Raw genomic sequence first — 24,866 nt, 5'->3', positions numbered from 1 at the left:
GTTCAAATTTGCAATTTTCATTTGACAAATAAATGTCAATAAAATATAGGACGAGCAATACATCTTCTTAACTGGAACTTAATGTGTGGTCCTGATTCTTCACACCTGACAATGGGAATTTAAAGAAGCCCTTCTGGTCCACAAAGGCTGGACCTCCTTCTCCTCCCTCAAATCCTCAAAGTTGCCTTTTGAAAGAAAGAACCTTTGGGACCACCTTAATCTGGATGAGTGAGAATTTGTATTTGTATTTATTAGTTTGTCAAACATGTACAAGATAGAGGTATAAACATAAACATGGATATGAACGAAAGAAATGAATACAAATAAATGGGGACAGTAGGACACGGATGGTAGGCACGCTGGTGCGCTTATGCACGCCCCCTTTACGGACCTCTTAGGAATGGGTGAGGTCCATGATGGACAGTTTAAGGTTGAAGCTGTGAGGGTTTGAGGATGTAACAATAGACTCAGGTAGAGCATTCCAGGCATTGACCATTCTGTTGTTGAAGTCGTATTTTCTGCAATCGAGTTTGGAGCGGTTTACCTTGAGTTTGTACCGATTGTTTGCCCGTGTATTATTGAGGTTGAAGCTGAAGAAATTGTTGACAGGTAAGACATTGTAGCAGATAATTTTGTGTACTGTGCTTAGATCAGACTGCAGGCGGTGCAGTTCCAGATTGTCCAAGCCCAAAATTTCAATCCTGGTGGCATAAGGGATTCTATTGTGAGAATCTCCATAGACATTAATGGTCATTTCAGTCCCATCGGTCAAGCAAAATGATGTTTAAATACAACAGCAAGAAAAATAATTCCACAACCAATTAGGTTAATCTGTGGTGTGTCTTTCTACAATAGAATTACTTGTTACATATCTCGGGCCATTTTTCTCCAAGGTTGCTTGCAACCCCTTATTACGTAACTTCCTATGAAATGCACTACTTTAACACCAGTGGAGCTGTAGCTTTCCAAAAATATGCTGATTCTTTTTTTTTTTTACATAATTTTCTAAATGGTTCTAAATTTTCTAAATTGAAGAATGGTTCATGCTTAGCAAGTTAGAGGTAGATCCATAAAATATCTAGGATTATTTCTTTCTTCTAATCCAAGCATTGTCCATATGGATTTAACTGTCATATAGCTGTAAAAAAGGAGGAAATAACAGAACCGTCACTTTTATTCAGACACACAAACATAATAATAATAATAATAATAATAATTTTATTTCTATACCGCCCTTCTCCCGAAGGACTCAGGGCGGTGTACAGCCTATTTAAAAACACAAACAAAACAATGATATAAAATTTAAAATAATTAAATAAATGGCTCAAATTTAAAACCCCAATAAATTTAAATACCCCAATTTAAAACTATTGTATTGATAGTCCGGCCTGGCGGAACAACAGGGTCTTCAATGCGCAGCGAAACACCCGGAGGTCAGATATCTTACGAATTTCCGGGGGCAGTTCATTCCACAGGGCTGGGGCTCCCACAGAGAAGGCCCTCCCCCTGGGCGCCGCCAGCCGACATAACTTGGCTGACGGCACCCTGAGGAGACCCTCTCTGTGGGAACGAACTGGTCGGTGGGAGGCTATTGGTGGCAGAAGACGGTCTCGGAGGTACCCGGGTCCTATGCCATGGTTGAATACACAGAAATTCAGGTCTAGACAAAGCACTAAAATCTTTATTTCTTCCACATTTTTTTTCTTTTGCATATAAATCATGCATGCTGGCACTAAGCTACAGCTTCCTCCAATTTATTTCAGAGATTGTGTTTAAGAAATGTGCCAAAAGACTACACATCCTACACACGTATTTCATAGATAACAAAAAACTGTTGGTGTTGGCCTGCTTCACTGCCAGGAACAACAGGTTATATAATGGTGGGAAAAAAGAGTCAATTAAAGAAAGCCTTGTTCAGTTAGCAGAGATGGATGGACTTTCTAGTATGTCTTAGTTGGAATCAGCATTACAGATGGTCTCAACCCCAGGAGATAGCTCAGCCTCATCTTCTACTACTGACATATTTGAAATCCATGCTATCCACAGATTTAGCCATCTGTAGGCAAGCAAAAGGTGAGGCATCCTGGCAAAATGTCCACAGAATTAGAATCTTAGAAGAGTTGCTCATGTGCAGCAAAAGTGCAAAAACTTCACGTGTATTCTAAGATTTTTGGAGTCTTCCATCCATTAAAATGGATGGCTTGGTTGCATGAATTACACGTTAATGCAAATTCTTTCTTCTTCAATTTTTTCCCCTTCCCAGCTAACCTTTGGTTGCTACCAAGCCAGTGCAAATATGCTACTTAAGTGCAGTCCCTAATCCTTTAGGTGGTAACTCTGGGGTCCTAATATAATTTGGAATTCCCACTCATTGAATTGAAACTGCAGAGGATATGAGGCAATGACCTTCATCCTTTTCTGAGCCTCTAGCTTCCATTTTCAGTGATGTTTGAAACGGCAACATTTAGAAGGAGAAAGAAAGATGGTTGAATTAGTCTGGAAAGAGTTGAGCAGTTGGGACTGTGGATCCAAAAGAGCCCAAAGAATCTTCAATCAACCTCCACAACCCAGGAGGAGAATTTAAATCATTTAGCTGGTCATTTATCTTTTCTCCCTAACCCAAGTCTGAAAGGATGAAGAGATAGAAAAATACTTGTGTTCTCTTTTCTATCACATAGCTCTGTCCCCAGTGAATCACTTGATCTTCAGCTGCAGATAAAAGAGCACTGTGAGGGGGGGAAATGTAGAATTGTCCCACCTGTTTCCAGAGTAAGGAATTCATGGATTTTTCCAACATCTTAATTTATTTGTTTTCAGCTACTTATTTATCTCCCCCTTTTAGTCACTCCCTGTACTTTTTTTTAGAAGGAAAGTTGATTTCCTTGTTCAACTGGCTTTATTTTACCGAAATCTCAGAATGATCCAATGAGTCAAACTGAGTGAAGAAGTAGTAACTGACCTGAAGTCAAACAATGAATTTTATGGTCCACTGGGACTTAAACCTAGATTTTCTATTCTACAGTATGGTATGGTGTGGTGTGGTGTGGTGTGGTGTGGTGTGGTGTGGTGTGGTGTGTGGTGTGTGGTGTGGTGTGGAGTGGAGTGGAGTGGAATGGAATGGAATGGAATGGAATGGAATGGAATGGAATGGAATGGAATAGAATAGAATAGAATAGAATAGAATAGAATAGAATAGAATAGAATAGAATAGAATAGAATAGAATAGAATAGAATAGAATAGAATAGAATTATTTATTGGCCAAGTGTGATTGGACACATAAGGGATTTGTCTTTGGTGCATCTGCTCTCAGTGTACATAAAAAGACAAGATACACTCGTCAAGAATCACAAGGCACAACACCCAATGACAGTCATACAGTACAATATGCACAAGGCTTCTTCTATACTACACGCTCAGAGACATTTAGTAATGAAGAAGAATACATCAGGAATACACAATTGTTTTACTGTTAAATCAATGGATAAAAAACCAAATTGCCTTGAGAGGACCAACAGAATCTGAAAGCCATCATGGATGCTTCCCTTGGCAAATTCCCAGGACATCGTGCACAATGAATTCACTGAAACTAAGCAGCTACCAGTCTCATCACCTTTGGTTGACCTGCATCTTGTTCCACAATGGAAGAAAGCCAGGATATAAACTTTCAAAATGAAATAAATAATTTGTGTGCCATGGGTGCCTCTCTTTGCTGATCCAGTAGTTTTACACTTATCTATAATTTAAAACAAAGCAAGGATTGACTGAATGGCTGATCCAGCAGTTTTCTCCTTCTCCCTGCAAGTCACTGAAAACAAATGTTTTAGTTGACACATAGAAAATTACTGGAGGAACTTGGTATTTTACATGGGTTCCATATTGCAATTTATTCATAAGCATCAGACTTCAGCAGTATCTAACATCCAGTTTCATCTCTGACTGCTTATCTTCTGTTGTGTTTTTAATCTCCTGCCTTATCTCTTCCATAAAGGTGAAATTCACTTTCTCCGTGTAGACCATCTTAACACAACCCTGGTATTTTCTTTGTTGTTACTCCATAGGTGGGCCAAAAAGGGCCACATTATAAAGGAAGCATCAAGTGATGCTTATGAGACCATTGTCGACTTCACCTATTTCTTTGAACCCATCTCTTGTGAGGTGACCAATGCTCTGGGCAGTACCAACATCAGCAGAACAGTCGATGTCTATTGTAAGTACGGCTCAACTACTGATCTGCTAGAACATTGCTCAACACACTTAACACCTTGCGTTGAGGGAGGGGGGGTTTTCAGGGCAAAAACTGAACATGGACCAATTGATGGGGATGCAACTTTTCAATGCTTCTTTAGAAAACGAGATAGTTTGATAAAAAAATAACCAAGTCAGAAATTGAGAACCATATGCCAAAGATAATTGATCCTAATAACAATACTTCCCCTAACAGAAAGCTGGAAAGGCCACAAAATCAAGAAGAATTTATTCAAACTCAGTGCTTGAGCTATAATGTTCCTTTGGGGTTCTTTCTTTTTCATATTTTTTGTGATGACTATTTTAAATCTTAGAGGCTATCCTGTCCTGCAACATTTTTTTTTTTTAAATTTCAGTTGGGCCACGCATGATGACAGAACCACAGTCTCTTCTTGTCGATCTTGGATCCGATGCCATATTTAATTGTGCCTGGATTGGAAACCCATCTCTGACCATCGTTTGGATGAAGAGGGGCTCTGGTGTGGTAAGAATGATGGGCAATGCTGCTGAAAACTGGCCAGATGTTTGAGGACAGGGTAAAGAGCTTATTGATGCCTTGCTGGTCTACCACTCAACTCGTACATTCTTATTCTTACTCTTTCAGGGAAAGTCTCCGTAACTTATCAAAAAGACATGTGACTTTTAATATGTAGAGTATTCTAAAAACATTCAACTCCTCTTCAGTGATCTAAAGGGGGAAAGGAAAGTCCCACAGAGGCCAGCATGTTTTGATTCATTACTGGTAGCATTCCTCCTTCTATGGAAAGGAGAAGTTTCACACTCTAAAATGTAAAATAGAATGAAGCCGGAAGGGACCTTGGGGGTCTTCTAGTCCAGCCCCATGTTAGCAGGAGACCCTATACCAGTAATTGCTAATCTTTTTGCTGTTGTGTGCAAAAAGTGGGGGGGGCGAGGGGGAGGGATTGTGCGCGTGTATGCCCACATCCATAATTCAATGTGGCCCGTCCCGACACGCATGCGTGCGCAAACCCCCCCCCCTGCACTCCCCCCGCTTTTGGCATGTGATGGTCCAGTGGGCCCAGTAGGCCCATTTTTCACCCTCCCCAGGCTCCAGAGGCTTTCTTGGAGCCTGGGGAGGGTGAAAATGGGCCTTCCCTACACCCACCCACCCACCCCCAGAGGCCCTCCAGAGGCCGGAAACAGCCTGTTTCACGACTTCTGGTGGGCTGGAAGACCCAAAAATCAGCTGGCTGGCACACACATGCTGGAGCTGAGCTAGGGCAATGCTCGCGTGCCCACCGATATGGCTCTGCGTACCATAGGTTCACCACCATATCCCTATACCATTTCAGATGAATGGCTGTTCAAACTCTTCTTAAAAACCTCCAGTGATGAAGCACCCACAACTTTTTTTAAAAAGTTTTTTATTTTTTTTACAAACATATCAATACGTGAACAGTGTGGCACCTGAGTGTCATATATTCTAATATGACTAAAACTAGTGGACTTAATCATAGTTATTACATTCAATCAACTTATATATTTCTATTAATAATACACATTTATATTAAGTTGCAGTCTGTCATTATCCAATTATTCCTTGTTTTCTTGTTATTGCTTTTATTTTATTATATAAAAGTATATACACTAATATTCCCCCTTCTCTTATTCCTATCTCTTATTCTAACTTTTAATCATGTCACCCTTTATTAAAAAACACTTTCTTTCTATCCTACCTAACTTCTAGTCATGTCACCTACCTAAAAAAAGAAAGTGAGAGAAAAAGAAAAGCAAATCCAAACAACAACAAAAAGGAGAAATCATCTATCTATCGTCTCTTGCCTGCTTCAATACTTTAATTGCTATGCTTTTCTTGACTTGCCTCCCATATTCCTCTCTTGGATCTTTATCTCTGTCTGCATCTACTTCTTGGCTGTTCAATCTAGAAATATCTAGATTGAACGGCACCCACAACTTCTGAAGGCAGGCAAGCTTTTCCACTGGTTAATTGTCCTCACTGTTAGGAAGTTTCTCCTTAATTCCAGGTTGTTTCTCTCTTTGACTAGTTTGCAACCATTGTTTCTTGTCCTGCCCTCTGGTGCTTTGGAGAATCTACAAGGACCTACAGGGATGATTTCCAAGTTGAGCCCCAGGAAATTACAGGAAAGGAAGTCATCTTTAGGATTGGAATAGAGAAGCATATTCTGCTCCACCTGGATTCTCCACTGACCCATGGAGACTTCCTCAACACACGTCGATCTTACAAAGTAGACCAGACTGAGACATGAATGCTTGATAAGTCAGGACTGTCTTTATTGTTACAGCTACAGAAAGAGAATTGTGCAAACCTCAATGTGCTTCCTCCTCCCTGGCTTTCTCTTCATATGAAATAGGGGCTTATCTGATATGTTGTCTCAAGTTATTTTCTTGGCCAGGATTCCATTCCCTCTTATCTGACTATTGGCTTAGTAGCAGCAATTCCTCCTATCCTTCAAGGGCATTCCCTATGCTCCCTACAACAGCCTCCTTCTCTTTAATGGCTAAAGGGGTGGAAGGAAAGCAGTGTTGCTGTGCTCAAATCATCCAGTAACATCCTGCTTTAGTAGGAGCCTTCTTGAGCAATCAAGATGGTATATCATCCTAAACTAGACTACTAGGCAATGATAGTCCCCTGAGTTGAATTGGTAGGTCCTTATAGTTAAATTAAGAGAAGCAGAAATGTTTGACTATGCAGAGGTCGGGAAGGTTGATTTATGTAACTGGCCTAATACAAATGGAAAGGACAGGTTTCCATGGCATTCACAGCTCTTGGCGCATTTCTGCTTGCAAAGGGCAGCTTCACAAAATAGTCCTAATAGAAACTGAACAGATTCCCATTATGAGCAACATCCAGGTTAACTAAAGGCCAAAGCCTCATTTAATCTCTTTGTGGCAGGTGAAGCTTTTGTAAACTATCACTACATTGCACACTCATTGTGAGCAGCCCAAGCTAAGGCGGAGATTTGCTCTGGAGCTTCTTCTCTACTTAGGATGATGCATGCTCTTGTAATCATTTCACACCACAGAATCCAAAGATGTCTTGCATATCTTAGTGGTTCGATCTATCCACCTGTCTGTTTGTCCATCTGTCTCTCATCTATTATCTTTCCTTTAATCTGTCTCCACCCATCTATCCACCCACCCACCCATCCATCTATCCATCCATGTTAGTATCTATTATCTCTCTATCTCTCTATCTAGCTAGCTAGCTATCCTCTTTCTTTGTTTCTATTTTTCTATCTATCATCTATCTATCTATTATCCATCCATCTATCCATCCATCTCTATTTATCTATCTATCATCTATCTATCTATCTATCTATCTATCTATCTATCTATCTACTCTATCTATAACTATCTCTATCTCTATCTATCTATCTATCTATCTATCTATCTATCTATCTATCTATCATAAAAACAGAGCAGTTACATTCCCTTAAAAATAATGTCTTTTGACAGAGTCAGTCCACACAGAAGCAGCTATTTTACACTATAATCAAGTGCTGGAAAAGCATGAATATATTTATCAGCTTCAGTCAAGAATAGATGGAATCTAGAATTTCATTTTTCTTTTATAAATAAACTGGCATATTAATAGACATCCTTCAGCAGGATTAAATTTATGTCCTTTCAGAGCAATAGAATCCTCCTTCTGTATGTACAGTGCCCAAAAGAATGGTGGCTAGCAACCAAATCCTTCTCCTGTGCAATTTGAAGCCTATACTGTCTATATGCATGATTGCAACAAGGATGCCATTGGTCAAGAACACTGAAAAAGTCTCCCTGCATTACATATTTTTGCATAGACACATGATACAGATTTGAATACAGCATCACTGTATGGAACCTGCCACCCTCCATTCCCACAATGCTCACACACATAAGGGTCAGCCTTAATCGGATTCTCAATATAGGAACCTGTCCTCCATCTCAGAGCTTTAGTATACCTTGCTGAAAGATATGAAAGAGCAGCAGAGATTCTCAGACATCTTCCCAATTATCTATTTCTTGATCTTAAGACATCAGACTAAACTTTCTTGCAACACATGCAGTCTATATTCCATTTCCACAAAAATATTTCTGGCCTTTGGGTCCCCACCCCCATTAATTCCACACACAAAAATTAGCATCCCTTGGTGCATTCCCTCCTCTCTCTCTTTTCTGATCCAGTCCATCCTTTAAAGTGGCCTTGGATAGATCAAATTAGAAGTCAGTTGAAAGAGCCTTGGTACTACAGTGGTTTAAAGCACCCTGTTATTAACACAGCTGCCTGCAATTTACTGCTGGTTCGAATCTCTCCAAGGCTCAAGGTTGACTCAGCCTTCCATCCTTTCTAAGGTAGGTTAAATGAGGACCCAGTTTGTGGGGGCAATAAGCTGACTTTGTATAAATATACAAAAGTATGAAGGCTATTGCTTAACGCACTGTAAGCCGCCCTGAGTCTCCGGAGAAGGGCGGCATATAAATCAAATTAAAAAAACAAAAACAAAAAAACCACACAATAGTAGCTAGAAACCACTAAACCAGGAAACTGTGGTTTTTAATCCTCTCTTAGGTATGAAAACAGCTGGCTGATTTTGGGCTAGTAGTCCCTGTCTCTCAGCTCAATTCACTTCACAGGGTTATTTTTGTGGAGAAAATAAGAAGTAGTGTTAGCTAGGTTCACCAACTTGAGTTATTTATTAAAATAATAAAAGTGGAATAAAACAATAAAAATAATGAAAAAGAGATGAAACCCCTATGATTTTGAATATCAACCTGTGGCCACTACTGTCCAGGAAAATAACTTGGCTCTAATAATCCATATAACAAGGAACAAACAGCTTCAGCTACTCTTCAGTTCTTCAGCCAGGCCTTGCAATCTCCCAGGCTGTTCTTCATCAGCACACCCGCTCCTTTGACTTCTCCGCCATCCCTACCCATCTAGGTCAGCACCTATGGAAGGTGAAAAGGAGCACATGGTCCTTCCCTTTGAGGCCCCCATTGCCGCTGCCACCACCACTGCTGGCCCTAGGCCCATCTGCACTCACAAACAGATTGCTTTGTATGAGCTTCACTCTGAGCATCTAAAAGAAACAAGCCAAAACATGCTTTAAATTGCAATCCTTTCCCAGTCTCGCTGGTTTTGATATAAGATGCCTTTGCAATATATCTTTCACTACTGCTAAAGGCATTTATGTGTTTTGCTAAATATCAGTGTAAACTCCCCATCTGTGCAGCGGAGTTGGCTCTATGATCAGACACTCAATGGTGCCAGATAGAGAACATGCTGGGTTATATTTACAGAGCAAACACATACCAGAAAGGCAAAAGGAACCAGGCCCAAAGGGATGCTGTCCAAATTTCTACCGGAGAAAGAGAGCAGATGTTCCAGCTTGCTCTGTCCAGATAGGTGAAAGGAGCCCACCACCTAGTATGCAGATCAGCATAAGGGCTTAATGCCTGTCTATTTGAGCTTCAGATCGGTCTTCCAATTGTACAGATAGGAAATTAGCCATTCCACAAGCAATTAGAAGAAGTTGACTCTTAAAGGGCATATTTGTTTTAGACTCATCATATTTCCAAATATCACAGGAGTTCACGTTTTGCTGACTGGGCTGCACAAAAATTCCCTACTTCAGCATTTAAGAAGTTTTAATAAAATGGTTGATTGCACCAGTGTGGGTTATAGGGCAGGATGGCTAGCAGTGCAGATGCCAGAAGGGCCAAAGCAGCTGGAACAGGAGCACAGCTATATGACACGGAGCTGATTTTCATGATACTCTTGTAATAGGGTGGCTGTGACCTCAAAATAGTAATGCCTCTGCCTGGAAATATAATGTGAAAAAAAACACTGGAGAATTTTTAGACATTGGCTAGGATACAGTCCAGACCTTGAAAATGAAATGTTCATTGACACAATAGCTTTAGGAATTTGGCCTTCTCCCCTCCATCTAAAAAATAGCGGGGGAATACGATTTGCAATTTTTACAGATTCAAAGACGCTTCCTTCTTTCTTACAAACTCTTTATTTCCCTTCCCCAAGCTGGCTGGGCTCTCCCGTTGTGGAGGATAACCCTCCAAAAATTCTTAGACTTATATTTGCTGTTGAGTGTTGTAGTTCCACTACTTATCGTTTATCCAATTTCTCAGAGAAAAAAAGAGGAGGCATTAGAATATTTGGGCAATCCGTGATATGAAGAAGTCCTAATAAGAGCTGAACTTGTCCAGAAGTTGCAAAAAATTAAATGTCTCCTGCATGAGAGGGTGTTTGCAAGTGTGAAAAATGGTCATAAGTCGCTTTTTTCAATGATGTTGTAACTTCGAACGATCACTAAATGAACTGTTGTAAGTCGAGGACTACCTATATATAAAGCCTTGGTTATTCTCTAAGCCATTGAATGCTTAGCCAGCTTTCTGCAGAATGATGCTTGTGATCAGCATTGGGATGCTGATAAGAGAGGTTTCTACTTGGATGGAGCTGCCTGAATGGTTGGAGATACTGGAAAGAGGCAGAAACAGATGGGGCAAAGTAGAATGGAGCCATGTAATACAGTGAAGGCCTAGCCAGGAGAAGATCCACGCTAGGCAACAGATGGCAAACTGAGATGGGAAGATAACTCAGAATGAAGGACTATTTTTTCATGCCAAAAGCTCAGATTCAGGTGCCTCTGTTAGCACAGATATTGCCTAACTGGCTGGACTTGGTCGTTGGTTCCCATGCTTGGCTAAGACACAATGGGGTTCATTGGCTTGCTTGTTGAAACGTATCAGGATATGAATGAATACCCTTGAACTGTTTGTGATTTGTAAACCATGGTTTCTGGCATAGGGTGATGCTGTGCCTGATACATTATGTTTAAAACAAACTTAGCAAAGTGCCTGAATCCAGCTGCTTTCATTCTTGAACATAGAATTGGCATTCTTGCCTTCTTGGTTTTTGGACCTGTCCCCTGGAATAAACTCTCTTCTTTTTCAGGTCCTGAGCAATGACAACACACTAACGTTGAAAAACGTGCACCAAGAAGATGCTGGGAAATATGTGTGCCGTGCTGTGGTTCCACGTGTGGGTGCAGGAGAGCGAGAAGTGTCTCTGACCGTCAACGGTATTTACCATTTATTGTCCCCACTGTCATTCTTCCGGATCAGGAGTGGGCAATTATAGCAACTCTATGAGCTGTGGACTTCAACTCCCAGAATTCCTGAGCCAGCCATAGTTGGCTCAGGAATTCTGGAAGTTGAGGTCTACAAGTTGTAAGAGTGCCTCACCCCTGCTCTGGATAGTCATTTTCTCACTTCGGTGTGTGATTGTTAAACTAAACCTTAGCTCTATATGGCACAGATACACAACATTTAAAGGCCAAGGCCTTCACTGAGATTGTCAACAGGAAGCCACAGTCCAACAGCTGGAGCCAGTGTTAAGATTCAGAGCTATTATTATGAATTAGGTTTGATTTGATATCGTGAATATCATTAATCCCATGAGTTTAGTAATTCTCATATTCCAAATTACAAATCAAGGGGAATTTTTGGGACCATGCCAAAAAGTGGAGAGCAGGGGACACAAGTGGCCTTGGGCTTCTGATTTGCCCCAGTGTCTTTTCGACTTATATTTATGGCCTTATTGATCCTGGGGAAAACATGCTGTTTTATCTCAGGCCATAAATTGACTTAGCCAGCAGGCTGAGGTAAAGGATATGAAAGTGATAGAAAACCCCTCAGCTCCTGACTTTCTCTTCTCTGCTACTCTGGATTTTTAAGCCATTGAATTTGAGGAAAGAGGACTGCTTATCTTTGGAGTGGGGAGACAAAATATAATGTTATACTCTTTTCTTTTCCTTTTTTTCTCTCAAGACTGTATATTACCTTCCATGCAAGCAAACCCCCCCCCCCCCGTCAAAATTCTTTGGCTGATCTGGATTGCATTTAATTTTGAATGCAGAGCTGGCTTAAAGGAGGCATGGTAAAAACCTTAGCTAGGCCATCCGTAAAAACAAACAAATAAATAAATAAATCCCTTTGCCTCCCGCTCCATCTCTTATCTCAGGCTTACTTTTTTTTTCCCTTGTTGGTTGCTGCGGTTTAATTATAATTTAAATAGCTTGTAGAAAACGAAGTGATACATTTGATGAAAACAAAGAACTTGTTCCTTTCCCCCACACCCTTGTTTCCAACACAATCACACCTCTCCTTCCCCCACCCTCAAAACAAAAAGGAAGTAAATTATGAAAGCATTGTTTTTAAAGCAACCTACTCAATCGTTTTTGGAATAATTCTGCACAGAGGAAAGTGATAAGGGGCTGAATAAGCACAGAATTATCTCCTCTGGTTTTCTTCTATTTTCAGAACTACCTAGGTGCTTCAATAACCCCCTCCTGTCTCCCAAAAATGAGGGGAAAGAAGAGAGCAAAGAGAAATAGTAGGGGGAAATAGCCCCCCTGACCTTCATTATTACCTATTTTATTAGACCGCATTGCTAAGTTAACATTTTTGTAGTGCCCAACAGCACAAGGTCACCTAGGATGAAAATTGGTTCCAAGGAGGCTGCAGTCTGTCTTAAGTAGACAAGAAAGAGTAGAAGGGGAGAAGTCACTACAAATAAGGAATGCAAGGTCAGGTGGGAATCACACAACCGAGTATAAATATAACTTTTCTATTTTGGTTAGGCGCAACTGTATATTTTGCTAGCCATCTGTTGGTTTCAGTTGGCTCAATCCTGATAAAGCTCCATGTGTATTTTAGTGGACTGTTCTTCCAAGTGTGCATCTTGGTAGAAACCTTAAAAGAAATGCTTGCAAGAATATATGGACTATCTACTTTTTTGCACATTTCACCCAAGAAGTTTATTTTATTGCAACGTTTCCATAGGGCAACATTTCCATAATGCTGTTTTCTCTGCACCTTTCTTTTCATAAATAAAGGTGCCTCAAAAATGATAGAACCAGAATACTTCCAGCTGCGTGTTTGCAACAAAGTTATGCTACTGGGTGGGGTCACATTTGCTATTTGAGAAAATGTTCTGATGGGCAAAGTTTTTGTTTAACCAATGATTCATGTGGAAAGGACCAGACTTTCCCCCCAGGTTTTTGTAGGGGAGAGATTTTAGCTTTTTTGCAAGTTTTCAGTTTCAACCTATATTAAGTCTAACAGTAACAGAGTTGGAAGGGACCTTGCCTCCAGCTCACGCAGGAGACCTGTGCTAGGGATTCGAACTGCCGAACTGCCAACCTTTCTGATCGACAAGCTCAGTGTCTTAGCCACTGAGCCACCTAGTCAGAATCTAAAATTTACCCCAAATGTTATGCCAGCAAAATTAAGCAGCATAATGGAAGGCACACTTTGAAGACTTCAAGCATGGGGTTGGATGCTGGAGTTGGCTGCAGAACTTCTGGTTGTCCATCCTTCCTTTAAAGAATGAAGAGACGGCTTCTCTTAGTGACAAGGCCCATGCTTTGAATGCAGTCCATCATATCAGTCAAGATATTATTGCTGCTAAACTTGACATATATCAAGGGAAAAAAAATCTCACATGGGCCAAATTTCACATAGCTTATGGATGTCCAGCAGTCCTGAAACTCACCCTTAAATCTTAAGACCATATGAAATTCTGAATTCTGAATATGGCTTGTATATATTGTTTAAAAGAACCCCAGATACCATCAAGTCCTCATAAGTCAGCCGATGAAGCCATTAGGATCCACAGTTTAGTTCCTGTCCACCATGGCCAACTCAAGAAGAAACTTCACTCTTGCGCAATTCCAAAATGTTGTTTCTTTTCTTCTCCACACACACCCCTTTCTGCAAACAACAAAGGGCCTTTAATCCTTCTCCTTTATCCCCATCAATTAGGATTGCCCATTGCCTTTATGTGTAAGAAAATCCTTTCCCCAGATGGAAATAAAACAAATCTTGACATCTTATAAGAAATCCATTTTGATGCAAGCTTCTGCCAATCCAGATAAACAGTGCAGGGGGCGGGGGAGAATATTTGCCAGTAAGAAAGATATTATTGTGCACTGCCCAAATGTAATAATAAGGATAAATGTCTATTGCCAGGAAGGATAGCTAGAACGCAATCAATTTGCTGCCGAGCACCCTTCCCACTGATAATTCTTCTCCTGTTTATATCCTGCACGTTAGACAGTGATGTTAATAAAGGAAACTTCCACAAACAATCCAAGTTAATGCACAGAAGGAAGAAAAATTGAGAATTGCCCCAGCAGTACAGAAGCAAGAATCGAGGAAGCAGAAATAATATCTGTTTACCTACAAAACATCTCTGGCTTTATTCAAGGCATGTAAAATCCACTTCCAATAAGCAGAAGCTTCTTCAACTCAGGGGAAAGGTGCAGATCTTGTGTTCTATCCTGGAGGATTGTTTTTTTGAATCAGGGACTCATAACTCAGGCCAGACCTCCAGATACATGAAGGGCTCTGTTAGTCTTTTGTCTATATTGATTGACATTGGAGACTTAGTTAATTGAATAACTTGCTGTACAACATCTTGCCAAGACAGTTCGTGGCATGTCCTTTTATCCTAAACATCCAGACTCCAGCATCCCCATTTCAAGCAAGACAGTTGTGTGATAAGAACATATTGGCTCTTAGAAGTGCAGCAAAGACAGGGAACAAGGAAATTAAAGCTCTGTTTAGCTCTTCTCCTTATACAGTAGTGGCCAAAATTGTGGAAACCCTTTGGGAAAAGTGTATTTTTGAAGTTTGATGGCTTTCTTTCTTTTTTTTTTTTTTTTGAGTTTCAAGATAATCCTATTCCACTGCTGGAATGGCCTGGGAATAGCCCAGACTTTAACCCAATTGAAAGTCTATGGAGCCGACTAAAGAGACTTGTTAGTCAGAAGCGACCCAGCAATAAAACCCAGTTAATGGAAGCCATCCTTCAATCTTGGTTTCACATTATAACAGCTGCAGAACTAAAAGTCTTGGTTCACTCCATGGGAAGATGTTGTAAGGCCGTAATTCATGCTAAAGGTTACCTAACTAAGTATTAACTGACAGGGTGATCATTTTTGTATATCTCGTTTTTTCTACGTGTTTCACTTTTCTTTTTTATACTGTAACTGCTATTCTAATAGCAAATCCTTCATAAAAGTTATTGCATTGCATTCTTGATTAAATTATCTTTCCATTGACATATAATTTATGGTGCTACTTCCCAAAAAAAGTAGTGTTATTAGCTAGTTTTAGAAAATATACTTTTCCCAAAAGGTTTCCACAATTTTGGCCCCTACTGTACATGTAAGCCCTCCACCTGAAGTAGGAGAAGAGAAATTAGCATGGTAAGCTTGTCTCCTCAAAATGGAACATTTTGCATATAGTAGTAGAAAAACTTCCTAGATTTCATTCATAATTCTATACCATGAAAGCAGTCCAGAATTCTGGGCATCAGAGAGTCAGTTTGTGATTAAGGTGCTGCCCTAGAAACCAGGAGATTGTGAGTTCTGGTTCCGCTTTAGGCATGAAAGCCATCCGGGTGACTTTATGCCAGTCATTCTTTCTTAGCCCAACCAACTTCATAGGGTTGTTATTGTTGGGAAAAAGAGAAGGAGAAAAGAATATTATGTATGTTCACCGCCTTGAGTTATTTATAAAGTAATAAAGGTGGAATTTTAAAAATCTAGTAAATAAATAAATAAATGGGAACAAACTGTCTGTCCCTCCTTAATAGATGTCTTTTGTGATAGGGAAAACATAAACTAGCACCAGTAAAATACAGGTAGGCAACCAATGAAGGCCAATTGTGTCTATTGGGTACAAATAAAATCAACAATGTATTATTTTAATGCAGTCTTCCTTCGTTTCACCTGTTCAAATCAGTCTACGTGTTTAGAACTCACCTTTTAAAATCTGCCCTTCTCTAAATATTTCTGCTACCCTTATTGATATGATTGGGATTAAATCCCATTTTTCATTTAGGAGCTGAAGTCTGAACAATTTAAAAACTTCACCAAAATGAGTGTACATAATTGAGAAAATAATGGAATGTTGATTATGTCAGTAAACACTGATAGCAAAGTGCACACAAAACATAGTATAAATGCTTAAACAAACACACACACATTCACACACACACATAAATACCCAAACACATGCAGAAATGGGATAAAGGAGAATTAAGGCTAGAAAATTAAGAGGACCAAAAGAAATCAACATTCAATTTATCCCTAAAATCTAACTAGATTTTTTATTTTTATTTTTTGGAAAACATCTGCGGATATGACAAAATCATTGTACAATTATTATTTTTTTTAAAAAAAAAACCTCACCTCTAGTGTCTTGGGTTATCAGCCTGGTACTTTTTTTAAAAAAAAAAGTTAGAGGATCAGAAATGAGACATCAGTCTTCAACTCTTGTTGGAGTGGAGACACAAATATGAAATATTGCTGGTCTTTGGGGCACTAAATTATCTCAATTTTTTTAAAAAAAAAAAAAAAAAGTTTAACCTGATTGAAATCTTTGGGTGCCTGTGCTGCACAATAGGCTTGATCATTGAAAACCCCAGCAGCTGAAATTCCCATGACAACCACACTTAAAAATGCCTGTTGTGCGAAAGAAATAACAAAACCCGAACTCACATTTGCCGTGTGAATGCCTACATGATAAGAAATGGAGCAGAAATGCTCCCCCCTCCACCCTTGCTGCATTTAACTGGGACAGATTCTTGTCTGAATAAAAAGTTATTGAATAAAAGGAATGTTTCTCCCGAAAACACAAGCAACGGCTTCAAAGGAAATAATATCATTCATTTATGCCTTTCCCTCCAGGGTTACTTTTTGGCCTTCATTTGATTTCAGAAAGGCCCTGAAGTCACAAATCTGCCACTCTTTTTGTAGGTTTGTTTTGTGAGGTGGTTTTTTTTTTTCCTTCTTTCTTTTCTTTTTTTTCTTTTTCTCCTTCTGGGCTGTACAAATAAATTGGCAGCAAAGTCCTAAAAATAACGGCAACCAATCGTGCCACCATTTATATCCATGGCAACACTGTCTGAAGGTTTTAGCTGCCTGGAGATGGCCTAATGCTCATGCACCAAATGCCAGGCGACAAAGAGATTGGCAGCTTCCACAAGTTGATTCTGCCCACTGGGGCATGAGACGCCCGTTCCTGAATTTCAAAAAGTCTATTTTCTCCATCCAAGGCACATTGCTGAGCTGTTCCTTTTTTATGAGAATTAACCCCCCGGTCATGTTTCCTTATCATCCTCATAAAAGGCAAAATGTTTAGCTCTTGCATTGATTCCGCCCACCTGTTGTCTTTCCTTTTGCTCCTTCTTCACCTGTGCCCCCTTAATGGGATGGGCTGCAAAATAAAAACAATAAACAGCAGTTCAAAGCAGGGCTTGAGGTGATTGAGCCCTAACTCAATCAGGGTAAAGGTATTAAGGTTAATAACTCAACAGTGAGTTTCACCCAACTTTAAAAGATGCAGGTCATTGGTGGGCCATATTCAAGGTGAAACTGGTAAAGATGTTTCCACTTTCTCGTGGGGGTGGGAGGGGTATCACAGGGTTTTTTGGCAGCTCTTGCATCTACAGCAGGAATGCCTTTGTCACATTTGGATGTTTTAAGAGCCTTGGTGACGCAGCGGACTAAAGTGCTGTTAAGTAGCACTTAGCTGCCAGCTGCCTGCAATTACTGCAAGTTCAAATCTCACCAGGTTCAAGGTTGACTCAGCCTTCCATCCTTCCGAGGTAGGTAAAATGAGGAGCCTGATTGTGGGGGCAATAAGCTGACTTTGTATAAAAAAGAACACCGCTTGGGGGAGGGGCCGAAAGCCCTACTAAGCAGGTATATACAAAAGTATGAAGGCTATTGCTTAATGCATTGTAAGCCGCCCTGAGTCTCCAGAGAAGGGCAACATATAAATCGAACCAATAAATAAATAAATAAATAAATAAATAAATAAATAAATAAATAAATAAATAAATAAATAAATAATACAGCAGAGACATCACCCTACCAACAAAAGTGCATATAGTCAAGGCTATGGCTATCCCAGCTGCAATGGATGGCTGTGAAAGTTGGACCATAAGGAAGGTTGAGCGCCAAAGAATTGAGGCCTTTGAACTCTGGTGCTGGAGAAGACTCCTGCGAGTCCCTTGGACTGCAAGGCGATCAAACCGGTCAGTCCTAGACGAGTTCAACCCAGAATGCTCTTTAGAAGGCCAGATCCTGAAGATAAAACTGAAATACTTTGACCACCTAATGAGAAGGAAGGACTCCCTGGAGAAGAGCCTAATGCTGGGAAAGATTGAGGGCAAAAGAAGAACGGGACAACAGAGAATGAGGTGGATGGAATCACTGAAGCAGTAGGCATGAGCTTAAAGGGACTCCGGGGAATGGTATAGGACAGGAAGGCCTGGAGAAACGTTGTCTATGGAGTCACGATGAGTCGGACACCACTTCGCAACTAACAACAACAACAACAGCACACCAATAGGGTGATAAAGCTGGCTAAAGAATTGAATACAGAATAAGAGAATTGGCAGGGATCTTGGATGTCTTCTAGTCCAGCCTCCTGCTCCTCCTATGCAATTCTGGACAAATCTCTGTCTTGTCTTGTCTTAAACACCTTCTGTAATGGAGCACTCATCACTTCTGGAGGGAAGCCATTCCACTGATTGTTTTCACTTTCAGGAAATTTCTCCTTAGTTCTAGGCAGGGGTGGTATTCACTGACTTTCCCTACTGGTTCGCAAATGTGAACGTGCGCGTGCACATGAGCACGGCCTTTCGTGCATGTCCTTTGCTTGTGCACACGCCTTCTGCACATGTGCCCGGACTCAAATACATGCCTAAATAGGACAGCATAGAGCCGGGGTGAGTGGGTAGGCCCACCCGCGATTTCCACTACCGATTCGTCCAAACCATTCCGAACCGGCTGAATACCACCTCTGGTTCTAGGTCAGGGGTCAGCAACCTGCAGCTCTGGAGCCACAACCTGCGGCTCTTTGGGCCCTCTGTTGTGGCTCCCTATCAGGTGATCCCACCACTGGCTGGCCCCACCCCTCACCCTCCCCTCCCAGTCACTTCTCGCTTGGCCTGAGAAGGTAAGGGTGACGACAGGGGATGGAGAAGCGGCCAGGGCAGAGACAGAGAGATACAGGGGGAGAGGGAGGGGGAAGGGAGGGAGGGAGAGGGGAGAGAGAGATGTCAAAAGGGTTTTGTGGTTCCCGGTGTTTTTTAACAACTGGTTCTCTGCCCTAATGACCGGCTGGGTAGGCGTGGCTATGGGGTCATGTGACTGGTGGAAGTGAGTGACATTGAGTTGGCCACGCCCACTTAGGTTTTGTGGCTCCCGGTGTTTTGTTTTCTGTGAAAAACAGGTCCAAATGGCTCTTTGAGTGCTTAAGGTTGCAGACCCCTGTTCTAGGTTAAATCTTTCATTGGTAATCTTCCATCCATTACTTCATGTCCTGCTATGTGGCCCTTTGGAGAATAGGTCAACCCTCCCCTCCCCCAAACCAGGGGTGAAATGCTCCCGGTTCGGACCAGGATGGCGATGGCGGCAGGCAGTTCGGAGAACCGGTAGTTCGGAGAACCGGTAGCAAAAATCCCTATCCCCGCCCCCCATGCCCAGCTGAGCCACGCGATCATCAGAGGCTTTTTTTCTTTTAAATGCCTCTGATGAGCCAAGCTCTGATGATCCCAGCTAAGTTGCCTGACGATCAGGCAATTCAGCTGGGATCATCAGAGCCTTTTGAAAGCATTTTTTACATGGTTTTACATGTAAAAAATGGTTTTAAAAGTAAAAAAAAAATTGGCCATGCCCACCCAGTCACATTACCCCCCACCAAGCCACGCCCACAAAATTGGTGGTAACAAATTTTAGATTTCACCACTGCCCCAAACACACACATTTTCTCTGTGACAGCTCCTCAAACCATCTTCTGACTTCTTTTCACAGAAGGCACATTCATGTTCAAATGAATTATTAGGCTCTAAGCATTCCTTCCCTATCTGAAAACAAATATCAATATCACGGATCTATACTATGACTGGAGGACAATAGAAACAACATCTTCCTCCCTACGCAGGATTAAAGGAAGCCTCATCTAGAGATTTTTTTTTCAATCTGTTAAATTAAAACAGTTTCCTATAACTGTTTTTTTTTTAATAAATCTCTTAGATCCATACCCAGTTCAATCCCAGAACCATTCCTCAGATTTGGGAATGGGATTCTGAAGAACGTCAGAAGAACAATATAGAATCAACTAGAAATGAACATGCTACAAATTCTGGGTACAACTCTTTTGGGTCCTGAGCCTCTGTGCAAAATAAATTTCCAGTTTTGGAGAATTCACAACTTCTGGAGACAAGTTGTTCCACTGATTAATTGTGAATCTAACTGTCAGGAAACTTCTCCTTATTTCTAGATCCTTCTCTCCTTGATTACTTCCCACTCATTGCTTCTTGTCCTGCCCTCCGGTGCTTTGGAGAATAGTTTGACTCCATCTTCTTTGTGGCAGCCCCTGAGATATTGAAACCCTGCTCTCATGTCATCCCTAGTCCTTCTCTTCATTACATTAAACATACCCAGTTCCTGCAATCATTCATCATATGTTCTAGCCTCCAGTCTCCTAATCATCTTTTTGTTCTTCTCTGCACTCTTTCCAGAGTCTCAACATCTTTTTTTTTTTGTATCATGGTGACCAAAACTGGACTATTGTGTGGGCTGTGGTACTAGCCCAAGATAATCCACTCCCATTTGAATTCAATTCATACTTGTACAAAGAAACCAATATGGAGATTGTATCTCAAATTAACATTGGGGGAATACGAGATCTTCATTTATTGTAGTTCCTCAGGATATCAAACCAGCTTGGAAGGAAATATTTGAAACAGAGGTGTGCTAATCCTAGGAGAACTACCTTTTTTTAAAAAAAAGACATAAAGCTATTTCTTAGTCCTCATTGTTCTTTATGCCTGAATCCCTGGCGTTGGTTAGTTGGGACATAGCAAAGATGCGTGTGAGAAAGAAATCAGGAAGCAGAATGGAGGATAGGAAAGTGTGAGGGAGATGATTATGATTTGTGTAATAAACAAGGCTGTCTTCCAAATTCTGGAAGGAAATGGGAATTACGGTAAATTAAGCCAATCCCTTTTGCTGCCCATACCTGGCCCCTAAACTTTGTAATAATCTATCATAACATTAGCTGAACGTAGCATTCTACATGGGAACACTAAAATTACTCCAGTCATCAGTGATTAGGGAATGGAGTTAATGTGTGCACTCACAGGGATACACCCCTACCTAATCCTCTCTTTGCTTATTTCATTTTGATTGCTAATGCTTCTTATTAAGAATCAGACGTGCCCGCTTTGGTTTTGCCCATGTTAGACTGCTATGCTGGTTAGACAGAAGATGGAAGAAGGGGTTTGCATTGTGCTGTAGTGCCCTCTGCTGATCACCAGCCTTTCAGCAGATGACGTTCCTAAGTTAGAATCCCAATTTTGCCACACTGCTTCAACCCAAAAATAAAACACATAATTGACAGGAAGGATTGACAGGTTAAGCTTCAGTTGCCTTGAGTGGCACACATTCAAATGGCATTGTGAACTAAAAAACAAAAACAACCCTCCACCATTTCTGCATTGATCAGGAAAAGAAAAGAATAAATCAAAACACAGGTAGTCCATTAACTTACTACCACAACTGGAAACAGAATTTCTGTTACTAATTTTAAGACGTTTTTGCCACAGTTGTTAAGCAAATCCAACTTGCCCCCTTGAATTTGCTTGTCAGAAGCTGGCTGGGTAAATTGCAAATGGCTATCACATGACCCCAGGATGCCACAACCATCGTAAATATATGCCGGTTGCCAAGCCCCCCCCCCCCCCAATTTTGATGACATGACCCTGTGGAGGATGAATGCACCCAGATGAACGAGTTCAGAAATGCCAAGTTCATCACATTACCATTTTGAGTTTGTGTCACCATAAGCACAGTGGAGAAATAGGATGATGTTCTAAATAGGACCAGCTAGTTGACCTACAAAAGTCGTAACTGCAAGGACCAGCTGTAAGCCAGGTTTTTTTTCAAAAGTCATAAGTCTGAGGACCAACTGTAAGTCAGGTTTTTTTAAAAAAGCTGTAAGTGTGAGGACCAGCTGTCAGGCTTTTCAAAAGTCATAAGTGCAAGGACCAGCTGTAAGTCTGGTTTTTCGGTGCCAATGTAACTTTAGTCTCTGAATGAATGGTTGTAAATCAAGGATTATCTGTAAAGCAGTCTTTCATCACCACTTTCTCTCTCCTTCCTTCCCAGGACCTCCTATCATCTCCAGCACACAGACCCAGCACGCTCTCCACGGAGAAAAAGGCCAGATCAAATGCTTCATCCGCAGTACACCTCCACCAGACCGAATCGTGAGTTTGGGTCTTCCAGAAGTTGTGAATGACATGGGGCATAGCAATAGCAATAGCACTTGGACTTATATACCACTTCACAGTGCTTTTACAGCCCTCTCTAAGTGGTTTACAGAGTCAGCCTATCGCCCTCAACAATCTGGCTTTTACCCACCTCGGAAGGATGGAAGGCTGAGTCAACCTTGAGCCGGTCAGGATCTAACTGCTGGCAGTCAGCAGAGTTAGCCTGCAATACGGCATCAGCATTTCAACCCTGAGCTTGGTGAGATTCAATCTGCCAAATTGCAGGCAGTCGGCAGTCAGCAGAAGTAGCCTGCAGTACTGCACTCTAACCACTGTGCCCCCAAGGGTCACCTTACCAATCTATCATGATAATAGATTGATATCCTAGGGTTAAATAAATATTTCCAGGGAGTTTGAGCAACAGAGGGAGAAAGAGGGAATAACATTTATTGATTCGATTTATTGGTTCTATTTATATGCCGCCCTTCTCCGGAGACTCAGGGCGGCTTACAATGCGTTAAGCTTACAATGCCTTCATACTTTTGAATATACCTGCTTAGTAGGGCTTTTGCCCCCCCCCAAGTGGTATTCTTTTTTATACAAAGTCAGCTTATTGCCCCCACAAACCGGGTCCTCATTTTACCTACCTCGAAAGGATGGAAGGCTGAGTCAACCTTAAGCCTGGTGAGATTTGAACTTGCAGTAATTGCAGGCAGCTGGTGTTTCTTAACAGTGCTTTAGTCTGCTGCGCCACCAAGGTTCTTATAACATATCAAATCAGGCATCAAAGTCAGGGCTATATTTTTGTATGTCTGGAGATTGAAAAAGAAAAGTCAGATTGACTGTAGCCATTTCCTGTAGCCAAGGAACCACCCCTGAGAAGATGTTTCTCCTGGTTGCCACACAGCAAACCTCATTCAGAAGAGGTTGATAAGGGAAGGGTGGACCCTACGACGTGTCCTTCCATGAAGAAATAGGTTGATGTGAATAACGTTAAGATGGTGCATAAGATTTTTAACCTTTCTGATGTTCCTTTTTCATGGATGTCAAGAAATAGTAAATCAACAGGTGGTTTTTGACTTACAACAGTTCATTTAATGACCATTCAAAGTTACAACGCCACTGAAAAAAGTGACATATGACCAACACTTATGTCCATTGCAGCACCCCCATGGCCATGTGATCAAATTTCTTGGCAATTGGCATGTATTTTTGATGGTTGCAGGGTTCCAGGCTCATGTGGTCCCCTCTTGCAGTTTCTGACAAGTAGCAATAACAATGGCACTTAGACTTATATACTGCTTCACAGTGCTTTACAGCCCTCTGTAAGCAGTTTAAAGAGTCATCTTATTGCCCCCAACAATCTGGGTCCTCATTTTACCCACCTCGGAAGGACGGAAGGCTGAGTCAACCTTGAGCCTGGTGAGATTCAAACTGGCAAATTGCAGGCAGCCGGCAGTCAGCAGAAGTCGCCTGCAGTACTGCACTCTAATCACTGCGCCACCATGGCTCTTCCCGCAGTAAAATCAATGGGGAAGCTAGATTCACTTAACAGCCATGTTACCAACGTAACAACTGCAGTGATTCACTGAACAATGGTGACAAGCAAGGTCGTAAAATGGGGCAAAGCCAGTGGTGGGATTCAGCCAGTTCTCACCACTTCGGAAGAACCGGTTGTTAACTTTCTGAGCAGTTTGGCAAACTGGTTGTTGGAAGAAAACATTAGGGCAGAGAACCGGTTGTTAAATTATTTGAATTCCACCACTGGGCAAAGCCCATAGCTTTTGGGCTCAATTGTGGTGGTAAATTGAGGGCCATGCATATATACGCATACATTGTTTGGTCACTACCATAGAAGACCTCCAAGGTCCCTTCCAACTCTGTTGTTCCATAAAGGCAGTGAAGATAGTAGCTAAAAAGCACAAGGGATTATACTTCGTTTTAATCTGCAGGCCTGGTCCTGGAAGGAAAACGTCTTGGAGTCTGGAACTTCGGGGCGATACACGGTAGAAACCGTCAGCACCGATGAAGGTGTCATCTCCACCCTAACCATCAGCAACATTGTGCGGGCCGACTTCCAGACTATTTACAACTGCACCGCCTGGAACAGTTTCGGTTCGGACACCGAGATCATACGTTTAAAAGAACAAGGTGGGGATTGCTTCCGCGGTATTTCAAAACCAGAACCAGGGAGTCTGGGAGTCACCCCAGGTGCAATGGAGTGAAGGCTTTTCCCGCCGAACATGAAAGAGAGAGGCAGGA

At 41.4% G+C, this 24,866-nt stretch overlaps 1 protein-coding gene across 1 annotated transcript in view; it reads left to right on the top strand.

Annotated features, from left to right (window-relative positions):
* The window catches only part of KIRREL3 (kirre like nephrin family adhesion molecule 3), a 375,859-nt gene that overhangs the window by 281,408 nt on the left and 69,585 nt on the right, over positions 1-24,866 (top strand). The window contains exons 8-12 of the mRNA XM_070952317.1: positions 4,060-4,208; positions 4,603-4,730; positions 11,205-11,331; positions 22,501-22,601; positions 24,557-24,755. Coding sequence (XP_070808418.1) covers positions 4,060-4,208; positions 4,603-4,730; positions 11,205-11,331; positions 22,501-22,601; positions 24,557-24,755 — 704 coding nt within the window. The remainder of the gene's footprint in view (positions 1-4,059; positions 4,209-4,602; positions 4,731-11,204; positions 11,332-22,500; positions 22,602-24,556; positions 24,756-24,866) is intronic.

Source organism: Pituophis catenifer, unplaced genomic scaffold, assembly GCF_029215685.1.
Source record: "Pituophis catenifer annectens isolate HBS135680 unplaced genomic scaffold, rPitCat1.0.hap2 SCAF_12, whole genome shotgun sequence".
NCBI classification, from domain to species: domain Eukaryota; kingdom Metazoa; phylum Chordata; class Lepidosauria; order Squamata; family Colubridae; genus Pituophis; species Pituophis catenifer.
Note: the sequence above shows the minus strand (reverse complement) of the source record. Positions and strands in the feature narration are given on the sequence as shown.